The sequence below is a fragment of the Monodelphis domestica genome, chromosome 2 (genome assembly GCF_027887165.1).
Source record: "Monodelphis domestica isolate mMonDom1 chromosome 2, mMonDom1.pri, whole genome shotgun sequence".
NCBI lineage: Eukaryota > Metazoa > Chordata > Mammalia > Didelphimorphia > Didelphidae > Monodelphis > Monodelphis domestica.
In genome coordinates, this window is record NC_077228.1 from 33,008,288 (window position 1) to 33,030,870 (window position 22,583).

Sequence of the window (22,583 nt, forward strand, 5' to 3'; positions counted from 1 at the left end):
TCAAAATCACTCTTTAATCAAGGGAACAGGGGTTAGCGCTAAGTTGTGACAACAGAGCTGCTCCCCGAGACAGCACAGAGTCTGCACGCCCTGGTCACTGACCCCTGGGAGTGCCATGGACGCAGGATGGACTCCGAGGAACAAAAGAACTTGGGGAACCTATATACCACTCTAGATACCTGGGGGTTTAGGATTAGAGGGACAGTTGATTGACTTGACAATGGTAAGAAAGGAAAATGAGGAGTTCCAGACAAACAGTAAGGGGCTGATGCCCTACAATGGGCACAAAAGGGAAAGACTGAGCCCAGGGCTGGGCTGCCTTGGTAATGGACCTTAGCCTAGGGGGAGAAACCATTGGGATAAAAGGGATTAGCTGCTCCCACCCAAACTACCAGGATGTCCATTGTCTGGTGAAGTGGGACCTTGGGGGGGGGGGGGGAACTCTCCTGTGACAAGGTCAAAACCTGGGGTTTCTACCCTCAAACTAAATAAACTGGGGATCTCTAGATTTCCATGTTGACACTAAGGAAGGGGTCATTTGTTTGGGCAGTTGTCACCCTGGATCTCTATAGCAGTCCGTCCAGCGGTTGCTATATAATTTTTCTTTGTGGGATATAACTTGAGAAGGAGGAAGGAGCCTGAGGAAATTGGGTGATAAATAAAGACTCAAAGACAAGTTAATTAATATGGGGAGCGGCGCTGGCCCCTGATAATATTTTCCTTAGAAAATCAATTAAAGGAAAATATGAGAAAGACCAGAACACGTGGAAGTAAGAATTCGGAGAAAGAAAGCACGTGGCCAAGAGTGGCGCTAGGAAAGATAAAGAGAGATAAAAGAAAGAGCTCCAAGGTTGCAGGAAACAAGAGGAAGAGCAGCGCCCCTCACCCCAGCCTTTATTGTGGATTGAGAGGTGATCAATGAATACAACATAGCACATATATAGGTCTTAACATTGGTTGGATAGACAATGACAAGATCAGAGTAGGTGGGGATTCACCTGACCTGCTTTTCAGAGGAATGAGGTTTGACAAGGTGAGGGCTAAGCCTTTGTGGCTTAGGCCCAGTGATTCTCTTGTCCTTAGAACTGATCATTGATCATACATTGATCATACATACATTGATCATTAACTGATCTGATCAAGTATTTAATACATCAACCATACTTCCATGCCTGGTATGTTACAATCTCCAGGAAATTGCTGTCACTTTACCCAAGGTGCACTTTGTTGTGCATGGCTTTACCCATGGTTCCCTCTGTAAATGGATGCTGGGGTAGCTTCGGGTCAATTTTTCTTCTTTTCTGGGCAGACTTTACTAAGGAAGGCAGTGAATGTGGAAATTGAGTGTTGTTTGAACCTATTCCTGTGTGACTGGGGATCTGAACTACATGGGTTTGCTGTTCAGAGACCCCAACCAAGGACCTAGATCAGTGATGGCAAACCTTTTAGAGGCCTTAGAGACCATGTGCCCAAACTGAAATCCTCATGCCCCATGTGACACCTCTCCCTCATTACCCTAGGGAGGGAAGAGGGAAGGAGCCCTCCCATTGGGCTGGAGAAATGTCCTCAGGTGCACATGGAGAAGGGGAGGGAAGCAGCCCCCTCTGGCACAAATGCTATAAGTTTGTCAAACAGACCTAAATTATGTCTAACTCATAATTATGAATCTAACTGACTCGTGTCTTATATGAAAGATGGCCCCCATTCATTCTAATCAACTATTGTTTGTTCTTTTGATTGTGTACACAACTACTTGGCAGGGTTTGTGGGATATTTCAGCCCACATGTACCTGTATAATACATGCATTGTACATGTATAAACATATGTTCATCATGTTGCAAAAGAAGGCACACATTGCTTCCTCTAGAGAAAAATTTGTGGAGGAAATAAAGTGAAGAACCTGTGGTCAGGTCAGCCTTTATCAGTTCCTTCACAAGTCTCTTGGATTTGAGCTGGATCCTTGCAATGCTGAGAGTAGCTAAGTCATTCACAGTTGATCATTATGGCTGTTACTGGGTACAACATTTTTGTGGTTCTGTTCACTTCACTTGGCATCAGTTCATAGAAGTCTTCCTAGGCCTTTTTTGGTGCTCATGTTGCTTGTCATTTCTTATGGCTCCATCAGTCTGAGATCATAATTGCTCTTCCTGCATTTTTTCACTTGGGCTGAAGCAGTGTAGATCCTGTTCCAGCCCTTTACCTTTCTTTGGGTGTTTCCCTGCTTTAAACATCTATCTTGTAGACAGCATATGGTAGGATTCTTTTTTTTTTTTTTTTTTAATTTTAATATTATTTTATTTGGTCGTTTTCATACATTATTCACTGGAAACAAAGATCGTTTTCTTTTCCTCCCCTCCCCCCCCCCCCCCCCCCCCCGCCTTTCCCTCTCCCATAGCCGACGCATGATTCCACTGGTTATCACATGTGTTCTTGACTCGAACCCATTTCCCTGTTGTTGGAGTTTGCATTATAGTGTTCATTTAGAGTCTCTCCTCAGTCTTATCTCCTCCAACCCTGTGGTCGAGCAGTTGCTTTTCAGCGGTGTTTTTACTCCCACAGTTTATCCTCTGCTTGTGGGTAGTATTTTTTTTTTTTTAGATCCCTGCAGATTGTTCAGGGAAATTGCATTGATACTTATGGAGAAGTCCATCACCTTCGATTGTACCACAATGTATCAGTCTCTGTGTATAATGTTTTCCTGGTTCTGCTCCTTTCGCTCTGCATCACTTCCTGGAGGTTGTTCCAGTTCACATGGAATTCCTCCACTTTATTATTCCTTTTAGCACAATAATATTCCATCACCAACATATACCACAATTTGTTTAGCCATTCCCCAATTGAGGGGCATCCCCTCATTTTCCAATTTTTGGCCACCACAAAGAGCGCAGCTATGAATATTTTTGTACAAGTCTTTTTGTCCATTATCTCTTTGGGGTACAAGCCCAGCAGTGCTATGGCTGGATCAAAGGGCAGACAGTCTTTTATCGCCCTTTGGGCATAGTTCCAAATTGCCCTCCAGAATGGTTGGATCAATTCACAACTCCACCAGCAATGAATTAATGTCCCCACTTTACCACATCCCCTCCAGCATTCATTACTTTGCATAGCTGTCATGTTAGCCAATCTGCTAGGTGTGAGATGATACCTCAGAGTTGTTTTGATTTGCATCTCTCTGATTATAAGAGATGTAGAGCACTTTTTCATGTGCTTATTAATAGTTTTGATTTCTTTGGCTGAGAATTGCCTGTTCATGTCCCTTGCCCATTTGTCAATTGGAGAATGGCTTGATTTTTTGTACAATTGATTTAGTTCTTTATAAATTTTAGTAATTAAACCCTTGTCAGAGGTTTTTATGAAGATTGTTTCCCAATTTGTTGCTACCCTTCTGATTTTGGTTACATTGGTTTTGTTTGTACAAAAACTTTTTAATTTGATGTAATCCAGATTATTTATTTTGCATTTTGTAATTCTTTCTAATTCTTGCTTGGTTTTGAAGTATTTCCCTTCCCAAAGGTCTGACATGTATACTATTCTGTGTTCGCCTAATTTTCTTATAGTTTCTTTCTTTATGTTCAAGTCATTCATCCATTTTGAATTTATCTTGGTGTAGGGTGTGAGGTGTTGATCTAAGCCTAATCTTTCCCACACTGTCCTCCAATTTTCCCAACAGTTTTTATGAAATAGTGGATTTTTGTCCCAAAAGCTGGGATCTTTGGGTTTGTCATATACTGTCTTGCTGAGGTTGCTTGCCCCCAGTCTATTCCACTGATCCTCCTTTCTGTCTCTTAGCCAGTACCAAATTGTTTTGATGACCGCTGCTTTATAATATAGTCTGAGATCTGGGACTGCAAGACCCCCTTCCTTTGTATTTTTTTTCATTAATTCCCTGGGTATCCTTGATCTTTTGTTTTTCCAAATGAACTTTGTTATGTTTTTTTCTAAATCAGTAAAAAAAATTTTTGGGAGTTCCATGGGTATGGCACTAAATAGATAGATGAGTTTGGGTAGGATGGTCATTTTTATTATATTGGCTCGTCCTACCCATGAGCAGTTAATGTTCTTCCAATTGTTCAAGTCTAGTTTTAGTTGTGTGGAAAGTGTTTTGTAGTTGTGTTCATATAGATCCTGTGTTTGTCTCGGGAGATAGATTCCTAAGTATTTTATTTTGTCTTGGGTAATTTTGAATGGGATTTCTCTTTCTAGTTCTTGCTGCTGAGCTGTGTTGGAATTATATAGAAATGCTGATGACTTATGTGGGTTTATTTTGTATCCTGCAACTTTGCTAAAGTTGTTGATTATTTCAATTAACTTTTTGGTTGAATCTCTAGGATTCTTTAAGTAGACCATCATGTCATCTGCAAAGAGTGATAATTTGGTCTCCTCCTTGCCTATTTTGATGCCTTCAATTTCTTTTTCTTCTCTAATTGCTACTGCTAGTGTTTCTAATACAATGTCAAATAATAGAGGTGATAATGGGCATCCTTGTTTCACTCCTGATCTTAATGGGAATGGATTTAGTTTATCCCCATTGCAGATGATGTTAGCTGATGGTTTTAGATATATACTGTTTATTATTTTTAGGAATGACCCTTCTATTCCTATGCTTTCTAGTGTTTTTAGTAGGAATGGGTGTTGTATTTTATCAAAGGCTTTTTCTGCATCTATTGAGATAATCATGTGATTCTTGTTGGTTTGCTTGTTGATGTGGTCAATTATGTGGATAGTTTTCCTAATGTTGAACCAGCCCTGCATCCCTGGTATGAATCCTACTTGATCATGGTGGATGACCCTTCTAATCACTTGCTGGAGTCTTTTTGCTAGTATCCTATTTAAGATTTTTGCATCTATATTCATTAGGGAGATTGGCCTATAGTTTTCTTTCTCTGTTTTTGGCCTGCCTGGCTTTGGAATTAGTACCATGCTTGTGTCATAAAAGGAGTTTGGTAGGACTCCCTCTTTGCTTATTATGTCGAATAGTTTGTGTAATATTGGGGTTAACTGTTCTCTGAATGTTTGATAGAATTCACTGGTGAATCCATCAGGCCCTGGGGATTTTTTCTTAGGCAGTTCTTTGATGGCTTGATGGATTTCAATTTCTGATATGGGATTATTTAAGAAAACTATTTCTTCTTCTGTTAGTCTAGGCAATTTATATTTTTGTAAATATTCATCCATATCACCTAGATTGGTAAATTTATTGCCATATAGTTGGGCAAAGTAGTTTTTAATGATTGCCTTAATTTCCTCTTCATTTGAGGTGAGATCCCCCTTTTCATCCTTGATGCTATTAATTTGCCTTTCTTCTTTCCTTTTTTTAATTAAATTAACCAGTACTTTGTCTATTTTGTCTGTTTTTTCAAAGTACCAGCTTCTAGTCTTGTTTATTAGCTCAATAGTTCTGTCACTTTCTATTTTATTAATTTCTCCCTTAATTTTTAGGATCTCTAGTATGGTTTTCTTCTGGGGGTTTTTAATTTGTTCATTCTCAAGTTTTTTGATTTGCATTTCCAATTCCTTGGTCTCTGTCCTCCCTAATTTGTTAATATATGCACTCAGGGATATGAATTTTCCTCTAAGTACTGCCTTGGCTGCATCCCATAAGGTTTGAAAGGATGTTTCGCCGTTGTCATTTTCTTCAACGAAATTGTTAATTGTTTCTATGATTTCTTCTCTAACTAAATGGTTTTGGAGTATCATGTTATTTAATTTCCAATTAATTTTTGATTTGGGTCTCCATGTACCCTTGCCGATCAATATTTTAATTGCCTTGTGATCTGAAAAGGCTGCAGTTAATATTTCTGCTTTTCTGCATTTAAGTGCCATGTTTCTATGACCTAGTGTATGATCTATTTTTGTGAATGTGCCATGTGGTGCTGAAAAGAAGGTGTATTCTTTTTTGTCCCTATTTATTTTTCTCCATATGTCTATTAATTCTAATTTTTCTAAGATTTCATTCACCTCTTTTACCTCTTTCTTATTTATTTTTTGATTTGATTTATCTAAATTTGATAGTGGTTGGTTCAAGTCTCCCACTAATATGGTTTTACTGTCTAATTCCTCCTTCAATTCTCCTAGTTTCTCTATTAAAAATTTGGATGCTATACCATTTGGTGCATACATGTTGATTAGTGATATTTCCTCATTGTCTATACTTCCTTTTAGCAGAATATATTTACCTTCCCTGTCCCTTTTGATCAGGTCTATTTGTACTTTGGCTTTGTCAGATATCATGATTGCAACTCCTGCCTTCTTTCTATCGGTTGAGGCCCAAAAGGTCTTACTCCAACCTTTAATTCTAACCTTGTGAGTGTCAACCCGTCTCATATGTGTTTCTTGAAGACAACATATGGTAGGGTTTTGTGTTCTAATCCAATCTGCTATTTGTCTGCGTTTTATGGGTGAGTTCATCCCATTCACATTCAAAGTTATGATTGTTATTTGTGGATTCGCTGGCATTTTGATGTCTTCCCCTAGTTCTGACCTTTCTTCTTTAGCTTTCTCCTTTTGAACCAGTGATTTACTTTAGGTCAGTCCCCCTAGTCCCCTCCCTTGAGATGCTTCCCTTTCTAGCCCCTCCCTTTTTATGCTCCCTTCCCCTCCCCCCCCCCTCTCCTTCCCTCCCTTTTTGTGCTCCCTCCCCCCTCCCCCTCCTTAATTTTCCTTTCTTTCTTGCCCTAATGGATAAGATAGAATTCAGGATCCCACTGGATCTAGATGTTCTTCCCTCTCAGATTTGATTTCACTGAGAGTAAGGTTTAAGTACTTCCACTTCACGCTCTCTTCCTCTCCTTCTCATATGAGAGTTCTTCCCCTCCCCTTCCCATGTGTATCTTTATATGGGAAAGTTTATTCTATTGATTCCCCCCCTATTTCTTGAAGTTAATCTTAGTATTATCACGGTTCCCCCCTCCCTTTTCCTTTTTTTGCCCCAACTTTCCCCAAATCTTCTTGATTCCCCAATCTTTCCCTATGCATGTTTCTTCTAACTACTCTTATGATGATACAATTTATGAGAGTTACACAAAACATTTTCCCCACATATTAATATATATAATTAGATGTAAATGTAGTCCTTATAGAAGAGAGTTTGACTTAAAGAGAAAGATAAGATTTATCTCCTTTTCCCTTTCTTTCATATTTACCTTTTCATGTTTCTCTTGCTTTCTGTGCTTGGATATCGAACTTTCCACAGAGCTCTGGTCTTTTCTTAGCAAATGCTTGGAAATCTTCTATTTTGTTGAATGCCCATACTTTCCCCTGGAAGTATATAGTCAGTTTTGCTGGGTAGTTGATTCTTGGTTGGAGACCCAGCTCTCTTGCCTTTCTAAATATCGTGTTCCATGCTTTGCGGTCTCTTAGTGTGTTAGCCGCTAAGTCATGTGTGATCCTTATGGGAGCCCCCTTGTATCTGAAGCTCTTCTTCTTGGCTTCTTGTAGGATTTTCTCCTTTACTTGGAAGCTCTTGAATTTGGCAATTACATTCCTAGGCGTTGTCTTTTGGGGATTTAGTATAGAAGGTGTTCTATGAATCCTTTCTATTTCTATTTTGCCCCCTTGCTCCAGAACGTGGGGGCAATTTTCTTTTATAATCTCCTCTAGAATAAAATCCAATTTGTTGTTTACCTCTGGTTTTTCTGGGAGACCGATGATACGGAGATTTTCTCGTCTTCCTCTGTTCTCCAGGTCCGTGACCTTCTCAGTGAGATATTTTCTGTTTTCTTCCAATTCATTAATTGTTTGGGTTTGCTTTATTGATTCTTGCTGTTTTATCATCTCACTTTCTTCGAGGTCCTTAATTCTGGTCATTAGGGACTGGATTTGCTTTTCAGCCTTGTCTGCCCTTGTATTGGCTGCTTCGAGTTCTTTTTCCAATTGAGCAGTCTTATCTGTCAGACAGCTGATCTCTTTCTCCCATTTTTCTTTCCAGAAGGTTTCCATCTTTTGGATAAGTTCCAGTTTGAGATCTTCCAGAGCTTGTTGATAGTTTCCATTTTGGGAGGTGTGTTCTGAATTTTTTTGGATTTCCTCTTCATTCTCCTCTTTCCCTTGGGTACTTCCACCATAAAAGTTTTCAATAGTCACTTTTTTCCCTTTCTTCCTGGAGGCTTGATTTTGGGCCATGTGAGCCATCCCTTTGGTGGTTTTATTTCCCTTTCCTTTTTGGTCTGGGGTCTGGGTTATAAGAGTGGTTTTTCTGTGAATTTAGGTTGCTTCAGACTAGTTCTTCCCAGCCTCCGAGCCCAGGTATTCAGCTCCGCCCAGATAATCCGTGCGCCTTGTTCAGCGCAGCCCGCCCGAAGTCCGCTGGCTTCTCCAGTGAAAGCGCCCTGAGACGTTTTTTCCTGGCAGTCCCCAGATCCCAAGGACCCTGGAGTGCCCCCCCAGACAGAGACGCTCCCCACTCACTCGCTGTCCCGGTGAGCGCTCAGGTAGCTCACTCTGGTTTAGTGGGGGAGGTGGGGTGGGGGAAGGGCGGCTCAGTTCACTTTTCTGTGCAAGCTTTTCCTTCTTGTTTTAGTGTGGAAATGTTCAAGCCCCACGTACCTTTGCCTCTGTGGGGTACTGGGGAGTCCTTCTGTTCCTCCAAAGGTGATTTTATGCTCCTTTGATGTAGTCTATTTCGTTCGGTGCCGGGGAGAGGAAACGTGCCGCGTCTAGATTGCAGCCATGATTACCCGGAAGTCCCATATGGTAGGATTCTGACCTGTCCTCTCACTTCTACAGTCTTCCTCTCATGCATTCACATTGCAGTTTTATAATTGAAAATCTGTTACCCTAAAAAAAGAACTACATTTCCCGGGAGCCCACTGACTTCCTGTCATTATGTACTTCCTGTAGACAGAGGATATTAGCGAGGGGGCAGTCCTCTTGGGCTCTTTCTTGGGCTTGCAGCCAGCATGGTGGTGGTGGTAAGTTAAGTGGGGATTTTAAATGGGCTAATCAGCTATGGGCATGTGGTCTTTATTCCTTAATTTCTAATGAGCATTAATAAATCTCCCAAAATATAATATTTTTATTATTGAGATTTAATTTTAATTCTTACACCGTGGCTGACGTAGGGAAGAGGAACCAAGTCCCTCCTTACTCTACACTTCAGTTTCCTGTGAAATGCTTTATTTTTGTATTCAAAGTTGCTGCAGAATGCTGCTGATTGGCCAGGCATTATAAGCTAGCTATCAGCCAAGCAGATTCCAGTTCTTGCTGAGAAATTTCTTTCATTCAGTTTGATCTACAGTCATCATCAGTTCCTTAATTCTTGGACTTGGCTGAATCCATCCTCCCTCCTTGCTGGGCATCACGGAAGATGAGTTTCCTGAGATAAACAATTGCCCTTTGAGCTGCCACGTGTGCTTGTATCATTGGCTTCCATGTGTTCCCCTCATTCCAATTTGGTCTTCATAAACTGGCCAGACTGACCTGCCTTAGGTATCTCTCCTCCACTCCCTTCTTAGGAGGCTCTTCTTTAACATAACAGAGAGAGTGTGGCATCTGAGGACAGGGCCCCCAAGCCCAGAGAGAGGCCCTCCCATCTCTGTCCAAAGTCAAGCTTTCTAGAGCATACTTGCTTCTTTCCAACTTCCCCTTCAAACAAGATTCCTCAGGCCAGCCCCCAAGCTCTGCCCCTCTGCCTTCAAAGCACCATCCCAGTGATGGGTTTCTGTGGGTTAGACTCCAAAATGAGAGGAAAATCTCCCTCCATCCCATTCCAACTTGCCAGAGATAGCTGGCTTCCCTCTCTACTCAGCTTTCCCTGTGCCCAGGGGCCCCCAAAGAATCCCAAGGGTCTCCAGGGCATAGAGCAGAGGCCCAAATGAGGTACGGGCTAGGCTTAGCAGTACCAGCACCCCCAGGAACCATATTTGATCAATTCTCAATGGCCACTTGGAGCAGCCCTGTTTGGGGCCACAGTGGGGTCCATCCTCCTCCCTTTGAAATAAGGACACTATAGGCAGCTCCGGGCCCATGGCAATAAACTTCACTGGAAGGAGTCCTGGTGGGTGCTGCGCTCCCTCCCTCATTCCCTGAAGGCCCATTTCAAGAGCAGGGAACTCCCAGTGTGCCCCTCTCCCCATTTCCACATAACACAGAGGCAAATTATTACATTCTCTTCCTTTATTGGGAGACGCAATGTTTAAATAGACAACAGACAACAAGCAAAGACCCTTCCCCCTCAACACAACCGAAGAGGCTCGTCAGTGAGGAGAAAGGGTTTCAGAATCTTTTAAAAAAACCCTCCCCAGTCCTGCCCGTTCCCAGGCAGATGTCGGACAGGCCAACGGCAAGGCCCAGAACTGTCTGTTCTAGAAGGCAGCTCAGAGCCATGGAAGCAGAAACGAAGGGAAGGCTGATCCTTCGTCATCTCCTTCCAGCCTTGGGTCAGCTGCTGACCAGTCCTCCCATCAGTCACAGAGGCTGAATGCTCACTAAGACTGTACAATAGAAAACTACACAACACACATGGAAAAAGGAACAGGTAGTTGGGGGTCACGGGGCCTGCCCGTCCAGGGCCAAAGGGGGCAGTGGGCCCTGGAGACATCCCAGGCTCAGCTCCAGCGGCAGACATCCCAGCAGTATGTCCTACCTCCCCAAACAAGGGCCAAACATGGACAACAACCTGGATGCCAGGGAGCACCCAGACACCTCTGAAGGAAGAGCTTAACCATCAAACATCTTTTATTGGCATGTTACTGAGGTCGTTTGTGGCTGCTTATCTGCTGGCTGGCCTGCTCTTCCAGCTGCATGGCCAGGCGCAGGGCCCGCAGGACATCTGTAAGAGAGGCCTCAACTCAGCCCGGCCCAGCCCCATCCAGTTGCCCCTTTCCCATGGTGCCCATGGTGCCCATGTGCACCAAGGTGTGCTCCCCCAGGACCCTCCCAGGCCTAGGCAAAGGAGGCTAAAGGGCACGATAGTGAAGGAGGGCAGGGAGGGGAGGGGAGGAGGGGTACCTTGGAGGCTGTTGAAGTTCTTGATGCCCTCGGTGGCAGCATGCTGAGCTTTGCTTACAAAGGTCTCCAGGTCATAGTCTGGCTGTTCTGTGGTCTCTAGCAGCTCGATCCAATTAGACCATTTCTGCAGAGACATAGGAAGAAGGGAACACAATGGACCTCACTCCATTCTCTGACCCACTAAGATTAGGTCTGTTTTGCCTGGTCAGAGTAGGGCCCTTGGCCTCAAAGCCCACTTGTCACACCCTATTCTCTGTGTTCTTGCCCGTCTTCCCACAGGATCCCTGAATTCTCCTAGAGGAATGGGCCGGGTCCTCTTACCTCCGCAGGGCCCTCCCTGCCACCACCCAGCAAGCTCTCTATTGCACATAGCCTGCCTGTTGGGCCCTCTCTTGTTCTTCCCCTCAAAAAGGTAGGCTATTCATGATGAAGTCCCCCCTCTTGCTTGTGCCCTGGCTCCCACCCCAAGCATTCCTATATCTCCATTTTCTCTGAATCTACCGGCTCTGCCTTGTGGCCTAAAAAACTTCCCCACCTCTATTCTTAACAAGCCTTTACTTTCCCTGGCCAATTCCTCAATTGATCTTCTATTTCTTCTCCCCTTCGAAGTCAGGCTGAGAGTTGGAAGGGATCTCTTTGGAGAGAAGAGGAGCTGAAGCCAAGAGGGGAAATGACTTGCCCAAGGTCACAGTGCTTCTCTCTCTTCTCTCAATGTAGGACAAGATCTCATGAACTTCCTAGGTGGCTCATCATCTTATACTGCACCCCAACATGTGAGCAATGTTATCTCCTCTGACTTAGATTGGAGATTATAGAGTTAGCCCCCATGCAAAGACCAGGGATAATCAGGCAGTATTGTTCCTTTGAACCTGTAGACCCTTCCAAATAGCTGATGGGTTGAGGATAGTTAGTCAATGTCTACTGGCACTCTACCCAGGAGCAAGTCTGCAGCTGAGTTGCCTGCATCCAAACAGGGTCTTTATCCAGGAAAGGTGGCAGGCTGAACCAATATAATAAAAATGATTTTACCATCTAACTTAATTTTAGTGCCATATCAATCAAACTACCAAGTAATTACTTTGTAGATCCAGAAAAAAAAAAGATAAAATTCATGTGGGAAAATAAAAGATCAAAAATATCAAAGGGAATCAATTTTAAAAAATGGCAAGGCCTGAAAGTAACAGATCTTAAAATATACTACAAAGCTGTAATCATCTAAACAATTTGGTACTGAGTAAAAAATTTATCAATATTCGATTATGCAATATATAGAAGTAAATGAACACAGTAAACTAGTGTCTAATAAACCTAAAGATTTCAGGGATTGGGGAAGAACTCATAATTCCATAAAAACTGGAAAGCAAGGGGCAGCTGGGTGGCTCAGTGGATTGATCAGGCATAGAGACGGGAGGTCCTAGGTTCAAATCTGGCCTCAGACACTTCCCAGCTATATGACCCTGGGTAAGTCACTTGATCCCCCCACCACCCCCATTTCCTAGCCCTTACCATTCTTCTACTTTGGAGCCAATACACAGTATTGACTCCAAGACAGAAGGTAAGGGTTTAAAAAAAAAAACCAAAAACAACAACAAAAAAAACTGGAAAGAAGTCTGGCAGAAACTAGATATAGACCAACATCTCAAACCATATATCAAACTAAGCTTCAAATGGGTAATTGATTTAGATTTAAAGAGTGACATCATAAGCAAATCAATAGAATAGGGAAGAAAGTACCTGTCAGATTTATAAAAGGGGAAGATTTCACAACCAATTGAGGTTTTCAGAAGGCAAAATGGATAATTTTGATATATAAAATTAAAAAGTTTATGCAAATGAAATCAATGTGGCTAAAATTAGAAAAGCAGAATTGGGTATGAGATGGACTTTTGCAGTAATTTTCTGACAAAGATCTCATTTCTAAGGTATATAGTTAATTAAGTCAAATTTACAATAAGGGTCATTCTTCAACTGATAAATGGTTAAACGATATGAATAGACAGTTTTCAAAGGAAGACATCTAAGTTCTATGAAAAAAAAAAAACTAAATAAATGCCATCACACTTAAATAGAATAGAAATGTATCCCTGTGTGTGACTTGGAAAACCACAAATTTTAACATGTATATTTGGGGGTGGTGGTGGTGGTGAGTGTTAAACATTTTTTTGGTACTACTTTTTCCATGTTTACATGATTCATTTTCTTTCCCTCCCCACTCCCAGAAGCCAACAAGCATTTCCAATGGGCTGTACAAATGTTATTTGTACCTATTTTCATATTAATTTTTGCAATAGAGCAATCTTTAAAAACCAAAACTCCAAATCATATACCCATATAAACAAGTGATAAGTCATATTCATATGTTTTTCTTCTACATTTCTACTCCCTTCTACACAGTTCTTTCTCTCGATGTGGTTAGCATTCTTTCTTATAAATCCCTCAGGATTGTCCTTGATCATTGTATTGTTACTAGTAGTAAAGTCCATTACACTCAATTACATTTTGATCTGTTCTGGAAGTTTTTATGCCAGGTAGACCACAAATTTGATACCACTGCTTTAAATCTCAGGGAGAGATTAGTAAGCAAAACAAATATTAATCTTAGATGAAAGATTATGAAGAGGGGTCTCTAAAAGGAAAAGAAAGGATGAGGATCTATTATGAAGAGTAGTCAGGGAACAGAGTAAGTAAAAAGTATAAGATAATAGGATGGAGCAAAATTACACAATTAATAATCATAACTTCAATTATGAATGGAATGAACTCACCTATAAAATGAAAGATGACAGAACAGATTCGGAAGTATAATCTAACAAAATTTGTTTACCAAAGACACTTAAAACACAACTTATAGGGAAATAAAGGGCAGGTGGCATAATTGATTATGCTTCAACTAAAAAAAAAAGAAGGTAGTAATTATCTCAGATAAGGCAACAATAAAAATAACATTTTGCTGAAAGATACTGTATGAACTTTATTGAATTGTCTGAGATTAATCCTACTTTGCTGAGAGACCAGATTTTTAGCTTAAAGATCAGCTTTATAATGCTTAACTCAGGATATTCAGGTTATGTTGATCCAAAAAACCTTCCAGAGAACCTTAAGATTGATGCAAGGAATCTCCAATTTCCTGAGATACATCTCTTAATCAATCTGTGTGTCTTATCTGGAAATTGCCTCTGTGCTGGCCAATCAGCAATTGTTCCCTTGCTCCTTTCTTTGGATTCTGTAGAGTGCAAAATTCATTGAGATTTGGGGGATGATTAATTTTTTTTCAGCTGGATGACTTAACTCTTTTTAAAACTTTTTTCAATTCTAGATTTCTTCTTGACTAACAGTATTAACTTTAACACTTAACAGACAACAAATTATTTTCAATTCTTAATATATATGTCCCGAATGGTATAAGATCTAAATACTTAAAGGAAAAGCTAAGTAAGTTACAGGAAAAGTAGACAGATAAACTAACTGTACCCTTTTCAAAAAAGAGTGAAAATAAAAGGCAAGTGACATAATTGATTATGTTTCAGCTAACTCCAAAAACTAGCCAAATCTCACTGAAAAAATAATCAAAAAGGAAGTTCAGAATAGAAAGTTAGAAAATGAATAGAATGTTAGAAAAGTTATATATGACAGAACTCTGGGAATTATTGATTAGAAAAAGAAAGCAGCATATAGATTTCTAAGTTGTGCATGGTATTGTCACAGAAATGAAACCACTTATCAGGGCACACAAACTTCAAAAACAAATGTAGAAAAACTGCAATATTAAATCCATCCTAACTGACTACAACGCAATAAAAATTATATTTAATGAAGTGCCATTGAAGAATGTGACCGCAAAAAAAATGTGGGTTTCAAGACTGTGAATTGCTAAAACTGTGAAGATAATTTTTAGTGTCTTGATTTTGAATCAAAATAAGTGGTTGCCATGGGAAAAATTCCCAAATATGAAATACCCAAGTCAGCTGGGATTCACAAGAAAGGATAAAAATTCTTTGGAAACTAAATAACAATTCTAAAGAATTGGTGGGTCAAAGAATAGGCTACAGAAACAATCTGTAATTTCATTAAAGATAATGACAATATACCAAAATTTGTGGGATTATAGGTAAAGCAGTTCTCAGGAGAAAATATTTTCATCAATATAAGAGAAAAAGAACAAAATTATAAATTTGTCATATAACTATAAAAACCTAAACAATCAACAAATTAAAAAAAAATCTCCAAGCATCAAAATAGGTATATTTAAAAAATCAAAGGAAATTAACAAAATTGAAAGACACCCCCCCCCATTGAACTAATAAAATTAGGAGGTTGGTTTTTTTGGGGGGGGTAGGGGGGAAGAGCAGAGGTCCAAAAAATCATTAATGAATTTGATTTAAAAACAAACAAACCTGCTTACCTAGAATTAGAATTAGTCTTAGAATTGATACAAAGCATTAGTTCCAAGGCAGAAGAGTGACAAGGACTAGGCAATGGGGGTTAAATGATTTGCCCAAGGGTCACATAGAGGAAGGATCTGAGGCCAGATTTGAACCCAGGACATCTTGTTTTCATCAAGGCCTGGCTCTTAATCCACTGAGCCACCTAGCTGTCCACCATGGACCTTTCTTTAAATAGTAATCACTATATATCAAATAATGAGCCAGCATTGCATGTAACAGAGATAAACTTTTCCAATAAGATGAGAGGTAAAGCAAAGATATTCATTGTCAGTATTTGATATAACATTAGAAATGATGGCTAGAGCAATTAAGACAAGAAAAATAAATTAAGATAATAAGTGTAGGCAGAGACAAAACAAACTGTTTTTTTGCAGATATGATGGTTACTTCCTACTGAGATACACATAGGAATATGAAATAACTTACAAAACACTATTTGCAGAAATAAAGACAGATTTAAATAACTAGAGAAATAAAGTATCGATGGGTGAAAGCGGAGTGAATATATTTTTTAAAAGGCCAGTATTATGTAACTTACTTAATTCAGTCTCATACCAATTAAAACTACCAAAGGACTCCTTTAAAGATCTAGAAAAGAATAACAAATTGATCTGGAGGAATAAACAGATCAAGAATCTCAAAGGAAATGATGAAAAAAAGTAGGAAAGGAGCCTAACTGTACCAGATTTCAAATTCAAGCAGAAGTCAAGATAATTTGGTACTAGTTAAATAGAAAAGACAGTCAGTGGATCAGATCAGGTACATGACACACAAGAAGTAAACATAGTAAAGTATTTGATAAATACAAAGTCTCCAGCTACTGAAGTAAGGAGTTACTATTTGACAGATGTCTAGTGTTCTGGCAGAAATAAACACCTCACACCTATACCTCAAGATAAACTTCAGAGGGACACAGAACCTAGATAGAAAATGTCATACATCATAAATAAAGGAGAGGGGGCAGAGCTAGGTGGCTCAATGGCTAGTGAGCTAAGAGATAAATACTGAGGTTCAAATCTGACATCAGACACTTCCTAAATGTGTGATCCTGGGCAAGTCATTTAACCCCAACTATCTAACCCTTACCCCTTCTTCTGTCTTGGAACTGGTCCTCAGTATTGATTCTAAGACAAAAGGTAAGGGTTTTGGGGAAAAAATAAACAAATTAGAGGAATAAAGAAGAAATTGCCTTTTAGACCTATGGTTAGAGGAATAGTTCATGACTGATCAAGAAATATTATATTAAATATATATGACAATATATTATAACTATATTAAATATAAAAGTATTATAGCTCCATCAGGACCACCTAACCACATCGCCAGAGAGACAGACTAACTTCCTATCCTGCTATTTTCCTGGACGAGACAGGAAGACATGGCCTAGAGGACAATATACTCGGCAGTTTGGAAAGTGGCCCAAATTTCCCTGGCCCTATGTGGCTGATCGTTCTTATCGATGACTTGAGACACAGAAACATTCACATCCAATTGCAGAGAACCTAAAGCTTGGAGGGAAAGCAAACACACTGGACAATCAGGTCTGGGCAAGCTAGGCCACAGGGCCAAATTCACTATGGTTAAATTCTATTGGGACAAAATCGAATTTGAATTTGAAACCATAAATATAAATACAGGATTATCCTTGCCATGGTCAGACCTCAGAGTGTTCCTGTGATTGGATGAACAAGCTCGCAAGGAGCCAACACTAGCAATGCTGCATGAAGAAAGCCAGAAAGTGGGCGAGGACAGCTGTATTCAGTGCCATTTTGAGGCTCTATCAAAGTAACCACCAAACAATGCCATACAAGGATTGGCTGAAGATTTGGGGGGAGGGTGGGCCCCTGTCTGCTTCCTCCTCAGAGAAGGTCTAGATGCAGTGTTTTGAGGTGGGTAAGAAGTTGGAGTTAGTGGAGACAGATGTTGGGGAAAATGTCCCCAATGGACTGTGCTGCCCTTCCTTAAGAATGGGCTGCCAAATCAGCCAGGTCCTTTGAGGAAATGTTGAAGCCAGGCCGCTAGTTAGGGGTATGAAGGAAGGGAGCCTTCTCAGGGATTGTCCAGGCTAGGGCAGAGGCCTCTGGAACACCACTGCTTTCTTGCTTGGTGGCTGTGACTAGGTTTCCTCAGCTCTGGGCTGGGCGGCTCACCTGTAAGATAGTGATGGGTCCAGCGGCCTCCTCTTGGGGATGTGGTCTAAATGTGTGAAAGTACGTCCTAGGCCCACTGCTCATTTCCTATTACTGGACTGGCCTTGCCAGCCTCCTTCGTACCTGAACAATTTCCTTGAGCTCCTCTATGGCCTTCTCTTCAAGCTCCCCAATCTGAGTCATGGCCTCCTGGAAGCTGGACATCTGGGATGAGAGCTCCTCTTCGTCTTTGGACAGCTGGCCATACCAAGGGAGGAGAGGCCCACACTGAGATCCAGGCCCTGGCTGGCCAGCCCCATCCTTTCTCTCCCATTTCTGTTGCCCCGAACCCCACTGCCTGTCTGGTTTTGCTTACACCATGAGGGTGGAGGGCACTGTCTGAGCTGGGTTCCAGCTCTTCCCCCTCCGTCTCCATCTGGGTCTGCAATTCTCCATTCCCACCGCTGTTAGGGCTCAGCTCCTTGACCCTGGGTTGGGGAGGGAGGAAGAGAAGAAAGGGAATCAGGCCTAGCCCTTCTCCTGGGCTGGCTTCTTGGAGGTGGTGGCCTAGCACCGCCACCCCAGCACAGCAGCATGAGAAAACTCTTGGCCCATGTATCCGCCCTCCATCCCTTGCTTGCCCACTGCCTCCTGAGAGCACAAGGCTCCGCTCATTAGGAGAAGCCTTTGCCCGCTGCCCTTGTACCTGTCTGCATATCTTAAGGTGTTCAGAGTATATTCACAGGAGCTCATCCCTGGGGAGATCATGGCAATCTGGAAAGGAAGACATGACCAGGTTACTGAATAGCCTGGGCTCTCTTGGAAGGCAGGGGCAGAAAGAGGGGCCTTCCCAAGTTCAGGGGTTGCCTATTCACCTCCATCTCCCTACATTCCCATTTGGTTGCTTTTGTTTTCCTTTTCATGGCTTTTGCAGGATAGCCCATATTCCTCTGTACCCACACCTCCTTTGTCTCCCGAGGAACTCTTGGCATAATAAGGACTCTGTTTCCTAGGACTCCTGGTAGATGAGAAAAAAGTCCAGGACCCAGAAAGTCTGCCTCCAAGCAGGTGGCTCAAGAGGGACTACTTGGGAGCATTGGTGGGGCTGGGGTGGCCAGGCAGCAGGCCATGCGTAGGGATGGAGTTTAGCCTCAATCCTCTCTTGTTACTCAAAGCAGGAATCTGTCCCAAATTGTGGGCAAAAGGGGCTAGGGAACTCCACTCTGTTGGTGGATGCCCATGGGGCAGGTGCTTCTGGAAGCCCTTGGGTGCACACCTGGGCCTTACCATGCAGGTTCGGGAGTTTTCCCCAATGAAGGAGTCCCTGAGCACCTGTGTCAGCTTGCTCTCCCGGAATGGTGTGTGCGACTTATTCTGTCCCAGAGCCCGAATACACTCCTGCAATGAGTGCGAAGGGAGAAGCTAAGGTCCCGGGACCCAGACCCTGACCCCTCTGAGAGTTGTCAAGGCCCAGTGTGCCCTACTACCCTGGCCTCTACCTTCAAGGCCAGTAGGCTCTTATTGATCTCAGCCCCTTCCATGCGTGTCTGCCGGTCAGCACTGGATGTGTCAGCCCCTCTCTCATTCCCGGCCAGATCCACCAAGGAGAACTTGCCATGCAGCTTCCCCTTGGCCCGGAGCAGAATCTGGAAGCAGGCATGGGATCGGGAAGAGCTGGCATTGGCGAAAGTCTGCCCTGAGGTCCTAGGGCACAGGGAGGAGTAAATCAGAGGGTGCCCAGACCTAAGCCTCCCTCCCAAGGGATCTTCAGGCAGGGGACCAGGATATATAGAGACATAGAGAGATGGCCAACACTGGCACCAGTGTCCAAAGGGCCTGTTGGGCCTGCATGGCATCCCTAGCTGTCAATCCCTGCCTGATGGGAGCTAGTGTGTTCCAGCTCTCACTTCACATAGCTATTCAGTGAGTCTGGGCCATAGCATCTTGACCCTTTGGTGAATCAATTCAGCTCTACACTTACCACCTTTCTGGAATCTCTAGGCCCCTATTCTACTGCCCATTCCACCTTGTTAAGTCTCAGCCTTGGATCACTCCCACTTTTTATCACTTTCACTTCTACACATGTGCTACTGAATGAAGGAGAAAATTACACACCAGGGCCCATTATGAATTTATGTTATGCAACCTTGACTGTGCCGTCTCTGCCTCTTGGCAATCCTTCTATTCTTCCCACATCAATTCACTCTCCACAATGGCCCTTCAAAACCTTTGCAGCCCTCCTCAAATCTCTTGTGGCTTCCCTTCCTCCAACACTCTTAGTTGGGAATCTTGCCTCATATTTTAATGGAAGAATTGAGATCATTGGCCATGAGCTTCCTCTTTTCCCCTCTCTTCCTCATCTCCTACCACCCTGATGCCTTCTGCCCCTCTCTTCTCGTTCACTTCCATCTCACATGAAGTGGCAACCTTACTCTTTACCAAGGCCAAGCCCTCTTTTTGTTCAAGTGATCCCATTAAATCCCTTCTCCACATTGCCCCCTCTCGTCATCCTCTCATTTATTGTCTATCTCTCCCTCTCTACCAGATCATCTCCTATTGCCTATAAATATGCCCATGTAGCCAGGACCCTGAAAAAACCTTCCCTTGGTCCTTCCATTTCTGCTATCATCTTCTCATTCTCCTGTCTTTTGCAGTTAAACTCTTGGAGAAGACCATCTAGAACAGAGTCCTCTACTTTCTCTTCTCTCACTCTTAACCACTTACAATTCAGCATTCAAACTTATCATTCCACCAAAACTGCCCTCTCCTAAGTTACCAGGCATCTCTCAGCTACCAAATCCAGTGGCCTTTTCTCCATCCTCCTTCTCTTTGACTTCCCTTGCAGACTTTGACACTAAGGGTCACTCTTCTCTCCTTCTGGAACCTTTTTCTTCTCTCTAGGTTTTTGAGACATCATTCTCTCCCGGTTCTCCTCCTCCAGATCACCCCTCCTCAGGTTTCTGTCCTAGGCCCTCTTTTCCCTCTATACTACTTCATTTATGATCTCATCAGCTTCTCCAGATGTAATTACCATCTCTCTGCTGACCTCCACTCTCACATCTCCAGTTGCCTTGCAGACATCTCAAACTCAACTTGTTCAAATCAAAAACTCATTATCTTTCCCCCTAAATGGTCCCTCCATACCATCACCATCCTCCTCCTCTTCCTCTTCTCAGTCCTCCTAAGTGGTGACCTAGGTGTTATCCTGACTCTTCACTCTTCCTGACTCCCTCCAAATCCAATCTACAGACAAGACCTGTCACTCTCACATATGTAGTGCCGGCTCCTGCAGGGTTCCACCCCCGCCTCCCATTTGGACTATTGCACTGGCCTGGTGGGGTGGGGAGGTATCTCCCTGCCCCAAGTCTCTCCCTCTTCTAGACCATCTTCCATTGAGCCACTAAAGTGATTTTCCTAAAGCTCAGGTCCAGTGATTTCACCCTCCAACTGAAAACTCCAGTGACTCCGATCACCTCCAGGAGCAAATACACAACATTCAGTTCAATGTTCAAAGCTCTTCCTAACCCATTTCCTACTCCTCCCCATTACCTTTCCAGTCTTCTTACATCTTACTCCCCACTCTATGTACTTTTAGACCTAGTGATCCTGGCCACCTGCCTGTTCTTCACACACCCTTCCATCTTCCAACTCTCTGGCTGTCCCCATGCCTGGAATGCTCTAAACTCATCTACCTCTTGGCTTCCTTCAGGTTCCAGCTAAAATCTCACCTCCATAAGCCCCTTCCTGTCTGTCTTATTTCTATTGCTTTCTCTCGGTTAAGTACTTCCTGTTTATCCTGTCTATAGATTGCTTTGAATAGATTTGTTTACATGCTGTCTCTTCCTTTAGATTTTAGGCTCCTTGAGGGCAGGAGAGCCTGGTACTAAATACTGACTGACTGCTAGACAAGTCCATCACAGCAGAGCTGTCAGCCACTCCCCTCCCCAGGTTTCTGGGAAATTCCCACCCCCCAGTGCTTGAGTACTACAGTGCCAAGGGGAGTGGTGGTGGACAGCAGGATGCAGTGACAAAGGGAGACCTCAGTTCCCTTATTCCTGCAGGGAGCCCCAGGGCAAGTCACCACTCCTCCACTGGCCCTTCCAGATCTCCTTTGGCCACCTGACCCAGAGGCCTTCTCCTCACCTGCAGGCACTGCCTGTTTCAATCATCCTGATGACATCATCTGCCGAGTTCACCAGGTGCTCCTGTAGTCCCACCACCTGCACTTGCTGCTTGCCGTCCTCTAGTACCCGGAGCTTAGCCTTCTTGTTCAGAAGGTCAAAGAGCTACAGTGGGGAAGGCAAAGGAGGCAAAGCTGGCAGAGGCAGCCCATGGGCACCACCACATCCTCCTCCTCCTCCTCCTATCCCCTCTCCCTTTCTTAGAGAGTTGTTTTGGGCTTCTAGGTTAGGAAGTTGGAACAGAAACAAGAGCAGCCAGGAAAAAAACCCCCACTTGGAAAAGCTCGGTGCCAGGTCAGTGAAGAGGATATTTGCCAAGTAAATGGCTCTCTGGGGCACTGAGGCAGCTGAGAGACTGAGCTGGTCTTTCAGGGTGACTAGTTCAACATCAACAGGGAGGGCTGGAGGAACTGAGTCCTCTGACCTGCCTCCTCCCCTTCCCATCTACTAACCTTCCCGTTGTAGATCTCAAAGAAGGTCACATAGACTTCCAGGCCGAGGTTTTTGTATCGGGGCTGATTCTTCAGCAAGAAGACATCTCGTGCTAAAGAGAAGAGAGGAAAGCAGGGAGAAGGGATATCTTGGGTAGAGCATCCCACTTGTCTGCTAGCTAGGAGGAGCAGGGATGCCCTGGGCTAGGAGGGAGCTCAGCTTGGCTCTGCCCCCTCAAGCTATGATCTGAGGACAAGAGGTGGTGAGTCTTCTTTGGGACTTACAGGCAAATGCATAGATGCCCTTGGATGCATTCTGGTTTTTTCCAGAGAAATCTCCGCCCATCGTCTGCAAAGGAGAAGTAGCAGCCCCATCAGCTGGGGGCCCATACCCAGGACTCAGCACTAATGATGGCTTCAACAAGAGACCCAGTGACAGCCCCCACCCC

The 22,583-nt window shown here is 43.0% G+C and overlaps 1 protein-coding gene across 4 annotated transcripts in view; it reads right to left on the minus strand.

The window, feature by feature from the left end:
* Positions 1 to 10,657: 10,657 nt before the first annotated feature.
* The window catches only part of KIF2C (kinesin family member 2C), a 31,288-nt gene continuing 19,362 nt past the window's right edge, over positions 10,658 to 22,583 (minus strand). For all 4 annotated transcript variants that reach the window (XM_001363249.4, XM_007480261.3, XM_007480262.3 and 1 more), the window contains 10 exons: positions 22,420 to 22,483; positions 22,156 to 22,247; positions 21,666 to 21,808; positions 19,022 to 19,226; positions 18,810 to 18,920; positions 18,229 to 18,296; positions 17,899 to 18,010; positions 17,667 to 17,780; positions 10,949 to 11,072; positions 10,658 to 10,769 (listed from right to left, as the gene is read on the minus strand). In XM_001363249.4, coding sequence (XP_001363286.3) covers positions 10,687 to 10,769; positions 10,949 to 11,072; positions 17,667 to 17,780; positions 17,899 to 18,010; positions 18,229 to 18,296; positions 18,810 to 18,920; positions 19,022 to 19,226; positions 21,666 to 21,808; positions 22,156 to 22,247; positions 22,420 to 22,483 — 1,116 coding nt within the window. In that variant the 3' untranslated portion in view covers positions 10,658 to 10,686. The remainder of the gene's footprint in view (positions 10,770 to 10,948; positions 11,073 to 17,666; positions 17,781 to 17,898; positions 18,011 to 18,228; positions 18,297 to 18,809; positions 18,921 to 19,021; positions 19,227 to 21,665; positions 21,809 to 22,155; positions 22,248 to 22,419; positions 22,484 to 22,583) is intronic.